The 8829-nt window shown below is 36.5% G+C and overlaps 2 protein-coding genes across 2 annotated transcripts; one reads left to right on the top strand and one right to left on the bottom strand.

Annotated features, from left to right (window-relative positions):
* The first annotated feature begins 378 nt into the window (after positions 1 to 378).
* LOC140874586 (sec-independent protein translocase protein TATC, chloroplastic) lies at positions 379 to 4836 on the top strand. The gene is made up of 4 exons (XM_073277893.1): positions 379 to 681; positions 2071 to 2378; positions 3053 to 3343; positions 4169 to 4836. The coding sequence occupies exons 1-4, from the start codon at positions 417 to 419 to the stop codon at positions 4376 to 4378; spliced, it is 1074 nt and encodes a 357-aa protein (XP_073133994.1). The 5' UTR covers positions 379 to 416; the 3' UTR covers positions 4379 to 4836.
* Positions 4837 to 5115: 279 nt separating this feature from the next.
* On the bottom strand, positions 5116 to 8567 carry LOC140874950 (uncharacterized). Its single transcript, XM_073278453.1, has 4 exons — positions 8408 to 8567; positions 8210 to 8303; positions 7002 to 7211; positions 5116 to 6134 (listed from the first exon to the last, which is right to left on the bottom strand). The coding sequence occupies exons 1-4, from the start codon at positions 8480 to 8482 to the stop codon at positions 5437 to 5439; spliced, it is 1077 nt and encodes a 358-aa protein (XP_073134554.1). The 5' UTR covers positions 8483 to 8567; the 3' UTR covers positions 5116 to 5436.
* Positions 8568 to 8829: the final 262 nt, after the last annotated feature.

Here is an 8829-nt window from a genome sequence, read left to right as displayed (position 1 = left end):
GATTGAATAAGGGTAATCAATGTCTGAATATTAAAGCATATACACATTATGTTACCGGGGTATATTTGTCAATTCATAATTAAGATATATTAAAAACATATTATAATTGAGCATGGGGCACGTGAGCTAATATTTCAAATACGCGAGAACCGTGAAGCCACTTAAAATAATACGAAAGGTTATGAGTCAATTAGAACATTTACAAAGGAGCCATGCATTAAACCCCTCTAAATTACATAATTACTATCGTGAAATATACCCTATTTCTATTCTATATTCCTATTTAATATATAATAATAAGCGCACAATAGATAAGGCAGGTATGTATAGCTATAATGCGCCGCTACTACGTAACAAAAATATCGTGGCATCAAGTTCTGAAGCTCCCGTTCCCAGTTATCACCAATCATCCAGAAATGGGAAGCACTGGAATTCTCATATCCAATCCACACCTGAACAACAAATCCATTTGTTTCCAATGTTTAAATTCCAGTACCCCATCAAAAAATATATTGCCCGTTAAAAAAAGAAGGCCCAGAGTTCTGTGCTTTTCAAGTAAGAATAATTTCAAGAAATTCGACAGAATAGTTTGCTCTGCTGTTGAAGACGTTGCTGAGAAGCAGCGAGAAAGTGGCAGTGATGGTGTTCATGGAGCTGGCTCAGCTGTTGAAGCTAGACCTGGTATATTGGAATCCTCTTGTTAATGTTTATGTTCGATAAAACTAAAAGGTTTCATTTTTAATGTTTCTTGGTGAGTTTCTTGATTTGGGTATTTTTTTATTGCCTTTTTTTATATATATGGGATTGGTTTTAACTGCAGATAATTAGTGCTGTTTGATTTGATCTGTGAGTGGTAACGATACAAGGCTTTCTTGTAATTATTTGTGGAGGTGATATATTGCTTTTAGTTTTCGGCTGATGCTTATGTAAGAGGTTTTGGGTTTTCATATGTTTACCGGACGAACAAGGAGAACAAGATTTTTCTTGATTGTAGTTTGTTTATGCTAGCTTCTCTCAGGCTCAATATACCACTCGACTGGTGAAATTGGTGTAACATTGGTTTTTATGCATTGCTATTGCGCTAGTTTTGAACATGACGCATTCCTTTCTGCTAGTGGTTTTAAATTAAAGCGAGGTCTCTAAAAAATGGAACTTGTGTTGAATTCAAATTCAATAAACTATAAACTGTGGTTTTTAGGAACTGCCGCCTTTATCCGATCGCTAGATTGATTCAATTAGTTGCTTTACATGACATGTTTTTGTGAGTGTGATCTCTATTCTGTTGCTCAAACTCAATGGATTTTATATCACATAATTAAAATAGCAGAATAAAACAAATCGCTGTATCAGAACTTTAAAAGTCCTCAATGGTCATGTCTCCCTTAATTCACCTGATTCGCATATTTTGCTAAGAAACATTTCTTCCTAATGATTGTTCAACATAGAATTAGTTACTGTCTCATGGGGAATAAATAGGGAGACTATGAGCCACTTTATTGTGGTACCATCTAATCTCATCTGAAGTCCATGATCTTAAATAACAAGTTGATTTTTTTTTTTTTTGACATTTATGAGTAGGGCTCACCGTTACCTTTTGCTTGCTCTGGGGAGGGTGGGGTGTTTCAATTTGAATGTCTGTCTGTATACATCATAAATGTAGTGTATTTGAGAGCATTTCCTATACAAATGTAGTGTTTCATTTGCTGATTGGAATTTTTAAGCAGTTGAAGGAGTCCTTTCTAAAATTGTGGGTGCTCTTTCCTTTGTTTTGTGTTACTGATCTTATTGTTGTTGTTGATGTAGCGTTTTTGTGCACTTGTTGCTGGAATTTGTTAGTTTGTGATCTTCTTCTCACGTGATTAATTGCTCATCTTTACCCACATTCCATTTCTCATCCTTCTAGCATTATTATGATCATAATTTTTTGAATATTTATCGTGTATGAAGTTGCTGTGCAGTTTGTTTTCACATTTTCTTTCGATTTCCTGATTCGTAAATATAATCTAAGTCAGGGTAAAAGCCTAAAAGGATATAAGTTAAGATTATATTAAATGTCTTTTGACACTGCAGATTCTATTGACGAAGCAAGCGAAAATCCTTTTCTGAACAATGAGTCAGATGATGAAGGAAATTCTATTTACAATTTTCTTTATCCTAGCAAAGAGCTACTCCCTGATGACAAAGAAATGAGTATATACGACCATTTAGACGAACTTAGACAGAGAGTCTTTACGTCCGTTTTGGCTGTCGGAGCTGCTATTGTTGGTTGTTTCACAGTTTCAAAGGATCTCATTATGTTTCTTGAAGCTCCAGTTAAAGCACAAGGTGTTCGTTTTTTACAGTTGGCACCAGGAGAATTTTTCTTCACAACTCTGAAGGTTATGGCCCATCCTTTCTTACCCCACCTCTAATGGATACTAGTTGAAGTTTTTATGCATTTAGTGAAGTTCATTTAAATCTTATCAAATGAAACTTCTGCTAATGTGTGGGTGTGTATTATCTATAAGAGGAATCTTGTGTTCGTTGGATTTGTACTTAAAGCTCCATTTTATTTCACTGATTTTGTAAATCAAAATTTCTAAACTTCAGGAAACCTTAGTTTTTAGCCATCCTCCAGAATCGGTTCTTCTGTTGGTATCGCGATGCAGGACTAAATGTAATACTCTAAATAATACAGGCATGTAGGATATTGTTTCATTCTTTGATAACTGAATCTTGACTAGGTTGCAGTTTAATTGTCCCCTGGTATGTTTTAATGCCCAACACTGCTGACTGGCCATCCGCCATCCTTGCAATAATTGTCCCTGCTTGGTAAAACGATTGTACCATGGCGCTTGGGCTGCTATGTCGTTTAAAAGATCTGAGTTGCACCATTACGACCAGCTATAACTTTTGGTAAAGCGACAAGCGCTCGGTTCTACAACCTTTCTAGTGATAATTGGGATGTAGTCCATTGCTCATCCACAAAATTTGTTCATCTTACACAATAGATATAAAGTGATGGTTATGTATAATATTTCGAGGACTAAAAGTGGTATAATCGTTTATGCAGGTATCCGGATACTGTGGTCTTCTGTTAGGAAGCCCAGTGATTCTCTATGAGATCATAGCTTTTGTTGTTCCTGGTTTAACAAGGGCCGAAAAAAGATTTTTGGGGCCAATTGTTCTAGGGTCCTCTATACTTTTCTATTCAGGCATTGTCTTCTCTTACTATGTTCTTGCTCCAGCAGCATTAACATTCTTTGTTAATTATGCCGAAGGAGTGGTTGAATCATTATGGTCCATTGATCAGTACTTTGAGTTTATCCTGGTGCTTATGTTTAGCACTGGATTGTCTTTCCAGGTAAATTCTGTTTTAATAGAAATCTTCTTTTTAATGGTGGTGGCAACACTTGAATTTCTCTTTTCTTTTTCTTTTTTTTTTTCCAATATTTCTGTTGTCAAGATGTCTCGTGAACACCGCACTTTAATTTAGAAGCTCCAGTCTACCTATTATTCTTCACTCTGTCTAATATGGTGTCTATCGGCTTACATTTAGGACATCTCCAAATAATGTTCCATTTCCTAAAATAAAATCTCCATCCAAAACACAGGCTTAAAATGTGACTCCCCTAATTGACAACTGATTTCAAAATTAAAATTAATAAATTATCACTTTTGGTTTCACTAATCGGAGTTATTGTATACTAATTCTAAAGAAACCAAGATTGCCAATTCATTAAATATTTTCAATGTGCCACCTTTTTTCAAGTGCTTAGGTTTCTTAATGGATCTGAGTTAAACTTATGGAGGAAAAGAAAAGGATGGTCAGTTTGGTATTGTTTTTACTGATATTGGCTCCTGAATAAACTGGCGCCTACCCTGTACTGGTGACTATGCATGCTTAATGTGGAAACCGTTGTCAGTGCTGATTGTTGTCCTTACGTTTTTCGCCAAAAGAACAAAATAGAATAGTGAAGGCTCAATAGAATCGGTTGTTTAATGGATTTGAAGTAATGTTCGGAAGAAATGAGGCAAAAGGTTTTGCTAAGAGGCATAGAGATGTTTGTGCGACTACCGTTTCTTTTTATTTCGTTCTAAATTGTGTGGTTCTCAACTGTGACGCGATTGTGTAATTATTTTTGTGACGGATTTCTCAGTTTGATTGGTTGGCATTTTCTTATCTCAGGTTCCAGTTATACAACTGCTTCTTGGTCAACTTGGCTTGGTTTCATCAGAACAAATGCTGTCGATTTGGAGATATGTCGTAGTAGGTTCAGTAATTGCAGCCGCTATACTCACACCATCAACTGATCCTCTGACACAAATGCTGTTGGCTGGACCACTTATGGGTCTTTATTTAGGTGGTGCGTCACTAGTTAAACTTCTTGGCCGATGATTACGTCATACTGTTTATACAGCAGCAATTTACCCTGATCACAGTGTGCTCTTTGCTGGAGGAATGGTGTTAGATGCCTAATTACTCTTGTATGATCTTGTGTACACTTGCCAATAGCTAGAAAATTAGATGCTTTACCTGTGCTGTTCTGTACTAGGAATTGTGTTACTGTTGTTCTTAATTGTTATGTAAGTGTTTTTGGTGCAAGTGCAAATGAGGCTATAACTGTCAAAGAAATGTCAAAGCTCCAAGTTATACGTCATGATCTACTGAAGACGGGTATAAGCAGTCGAGTTTGAGTTCGCGGAAATTTTAGAGTTCTACTGCTTACGTCTCTGTTATGGTGAAAGTATCTTGTTGTATACTTGTATTTACTCCCAAGCATAACTTGGCAATCGATTACAAATTAAACTGAAAATATGGTGGATGACATTGTATGAAATCCAAATATTTTCACACTTGCGTATTTTTCTCACCTTCTTTTCTTTCGTACGCCAAAAATGATGTATGGCATGCGCCATCGAACAAGAAGATATATTTATTATGTGAATGCATAATCTTCCATATACGTAAATTCTTTTTAAATTATTACAATGGCACATGAAATAAAAAAAAATAGAAATATAAACTGATAAAGAAATTGAATTTGGATCTAACTTCACCTAAATGTTAGCTCAAGGGATGGATTGTCTACTTCAACATACATAACTTCCAAGATCTTGGTTTCTCTTATCCCAACCGTTTTAGCAACAAGTGCACATCCTTCCTCTCCGCGGGTCTCATCGAGCATCACCCCTTCTGCGGCCCTCTTCTGCCCAAATGGTCGAGATAGTTCATTTAAGGAAGGCACAGAAGGGAAAGAAAGAAGTGTGGGCTCAAAGCCACATAAAACCAAATAATCTCGTCGATGTAATGAATCAAATTTTGTTCAAGTGCAATACCCTCGAATAAAAGTCAAGGATTAGAAGGTTGTGTATGGCACGATTATCCAAAGCTGCATCAGCACAGATTCATGAATCAGAAACAAAACTTTCACGCTATAAAAGTAAATCCGTTCTCTAGTTACTTACAACAAGATTCTCCATTTCTTGCACAATATAGTGTGCACCTACACAACCTAGTAAAGTTTCCAATTCCCTCAATGAACCCCTCAAACCAGCGCAAGCTTTACCAAAATCTTCTGAAGAACCTTCAAGATTTCGAAGCTCAGTCTCTGTTTCATTAGTGATGCTGGACATCTTTCCTAAAGCCATTTTAATTGCCGAGATTTCTTGTGGTGGGTAAAGGCATGCTCCAAGATCATCAACTTGAACTCCAACTGCTTGGGAGAGTTTCAAAAGTTTCTCCAAAGAATCTACCGATATAGCACCACCATTCGAATTTTCTTTCTTGAGCAAGCCAGTGATGGATCGAATTAGTTCTTTAATAACACGGAGTGCTTCAGACACGATGCTAGTTGTTAACTGCACGATTTTCATCTCTTCCGGAGACAGATCATTGCCCAACTCTTCATCAGAATCATCATCGTTGTTGGATTTGTCATCTGTGTGTGCAGATTCAGGTATGGAAGACTCGTCTGCTGGCTTAAGTTCTTTCATTTCACGAAGGACGTCCTTAATGGAAACTGCGACTCGTGTCATTGCTCGGCCGATAGCTGTTATGTTAGTGGCAGGTGTCTTCTTAAGGGCAGAACAGGCATCCCAAACTGTACCTACCAGTTGTGGGATTGAGAGTTTTTGAACATTACTCGATGATCCTGTTACATAAATTGAAAAACAACTTGCAAAATTTAGAAATTATTGTTGTCATCTCAATTGATAAATACTAGGCAAGAGATAGAATATGGGATGACTATAGATGGGCTACGTGCGTAACAGAATAACAGAAGACACCAAGCAGACTTGTGTGAGAGAGATGGATTTTTGTAGGTCATTGCAGAAAATTTAAACATGTACTCTTAAGTCTTACCATTATTGTCAGACACATCGCTTCTGTTAAACTTTATTTAAATTCAACGGTCAAAAACCAAGTGGCTAAAGGGAACTAGATATCCAGCTATAAGAAACCACCGGAAAAAAAAATCCTTGATCACCTTCTGGTTAGTGAGCTTCAAGGATCTACTGATTCACATGAATTATGATTCTTAACTTCCAATGCACACAACGTAACAATATGAAGAAATCAAGCTTTTAGAATACACGTTCATTTTTAGCATCAATAGACTGACATCCAGTGAAAATTAAAAATCGGAGTCCTCCTTTTCTTTTGGTTTTAGTCTATTGTACAAGAGATTGAATTTTTAATGACCACTTCAGCAATATCATTAGGATCAATCGTCTGCATTAATGAAAACATCAACGATATCTAACAGCTTCCCCTGGCAGACAATCCAAATTTAAGTGCAAAAGATCGATAAGACCAAGAAAATCAGGATCTACTGCTACTTTCTTTCTTGCCTTCCAGTTTAAAAAATATTCTAACACATCATAATTGAATCCATTTTACGGGTACATGAATAAAAAGAAGAAATCTCAGCCCAGAAGGTCAGCTTGTTCATCAACTGTTGACATCAGAAGCATGTTTATAATACACACACACATGCACGAGAGAAGAAGCGAGTTACCGTATGAAGAGACTGCCCCCTGAAACAGCATGAAACTACTGTCTACAACTTGTTTTACAGATGTATGAATGCAGGAAGAGAGAGTCGGTCCTGCACCCAGTAAATTCCCATGGGAAAGTAAAAGGAACCCTTGGAGTATATTGAAGTATGCAGCCATGTTTTCTTCAAGTGCTTTAACTCCTGGGGTATCTCCAGCGTAAAGCATTCCAACTAAGAAAAAGATGCAATAAATAATATAAGCTCAGGCAATATTAAATCTTATTCCCCTATAATAAACTGTATCTCTTGTACGTGGAAAAGGTCACAGTTAAAATAGTACAATGTAAGGTCACACTCAGGCCAGAAATTGTATTACATAACAGTTCCTACATCCAGAGAAAATTGAAAACATATATTTTTAATAGTTTTAACAGAACCGTTTCTTAGCGCATCTCAGTGCAAAAAGTTCTCATACTAGAATGATGTTAACTACATTACAAAATCTTAAGAGACAAAAGATGGGATCAGAATAAGCTATGATATCTCTTCTCCTCCATTTCCCCGGCAATGAGTTCGCACCACTTTCAATGAACCAGATGAAATGAATATACGATTTGGTCTTAAAATCTCTTGTAGTTTCAGGAACAACAGGCTCAGAACATTGTAAGTTGAGACATAATATTCATGGCCGACAACAAAAATGGTTTTTGGCTCTTCCAAAAGCAACAAGCATTATAGGATCAACTAACATACACCACAAAATTTTAGAAGAATAGATAATAGCCATGATCACACAAAGTAAAACCAACCACAGGTCCACAACCAATCATTAATCTTTACAATGGGATTATTGCTATAATGCTATAGTTATGCTAAAACCTTACTTATAAATCCACCGGAATGTATTGCTTGCAACAATAAAGAAACTGATCATGAGCCCGAAGTTAAGTTCGTTGGAGGGAAAAAAAAGTATAATCAAGTCTTACAAGAAGCAACATGGATAAATGCTAATCGAATAGCCTCCATACATCAGTCCCAAAGGATTTAGTCCACATCGTTGGATAGAAATTAGAATGACAACCTAATTGGAGTACCCATTAGTAAATACACAGTTATTCACCATGGTTGCCACAATAAAGAGTTTCTTTGGCATTATCAAGCAGACGAAAGTCAAAATCAGAATCGCCAATGACAACAACAGAAAGAAACAGGGGAATTAAGAGAGAGACCCGTAGTGGCATGTTTGGAGACTTGTTCACTCATTTGAATGACTTCTTTCCAGCTAACTTTTTCGAGAGATGAAGCCGGGGCTCGATCAAATATCTGCACAACAGCTCCACAGAACAATTATAATCTTGAAAATAAACAGAACCCAGAAAAATTCATCGCTAAAATCGGATGAAAAGTGAAGGGTTTGAATTGAAAACCTGAAAAGTTTCATGGATGGTGTTGAGGTGCTCGCCCAAAGCCCGGCTCAGTTGCTCTCTTGCTGCCTTCTTCATTTTTAGCTGCGCAAACGCAAACTGCTCTTCTATTTTTAAGAAGTTTGAATGAATTGGGGATATAAACCCAACATGGGTTTATTCCGAAAACCGTACAATTCATGGTTTAAAACGAATGTTCTGAAAAAAGCAACCTTACGAAAACGTGGATATACTAGTTTGAAGGACTGATCTAGCTTAGGACTGTATTAGCCATTAAGATCTAGCACATCTAAAATTATTTTATTACAATTTTTATTTAATCCAATAAAATTAACTTTTCACGCCGGAAGCTTATCCAATTTTTTTAATTCTAGTGCACAACTTTATTTTTTGGAATAAAATTGCATTTTTGGTTCGGCAAATTT

Source organism: Henckelia pumila, chromosome 1 (genome assembly GCF_033568475.1).
Source record: "Henckelia pumila isolate YLH828 chromosome 1, ASM3356847v2, whole genome shotgun sequence".
Lineage (NCBI taxonomy): Eukaryota > Viridiplantae > Streptophyta > Magnoliopsida > Lamiales > Gesneriaceae > Henckelia > Henckelia pumila.
The sequence above is the reverse complement of the archived record's forward strand: the minus strand, read 5'-3'. Positions and strand labels throughout refer to the sequence as shown.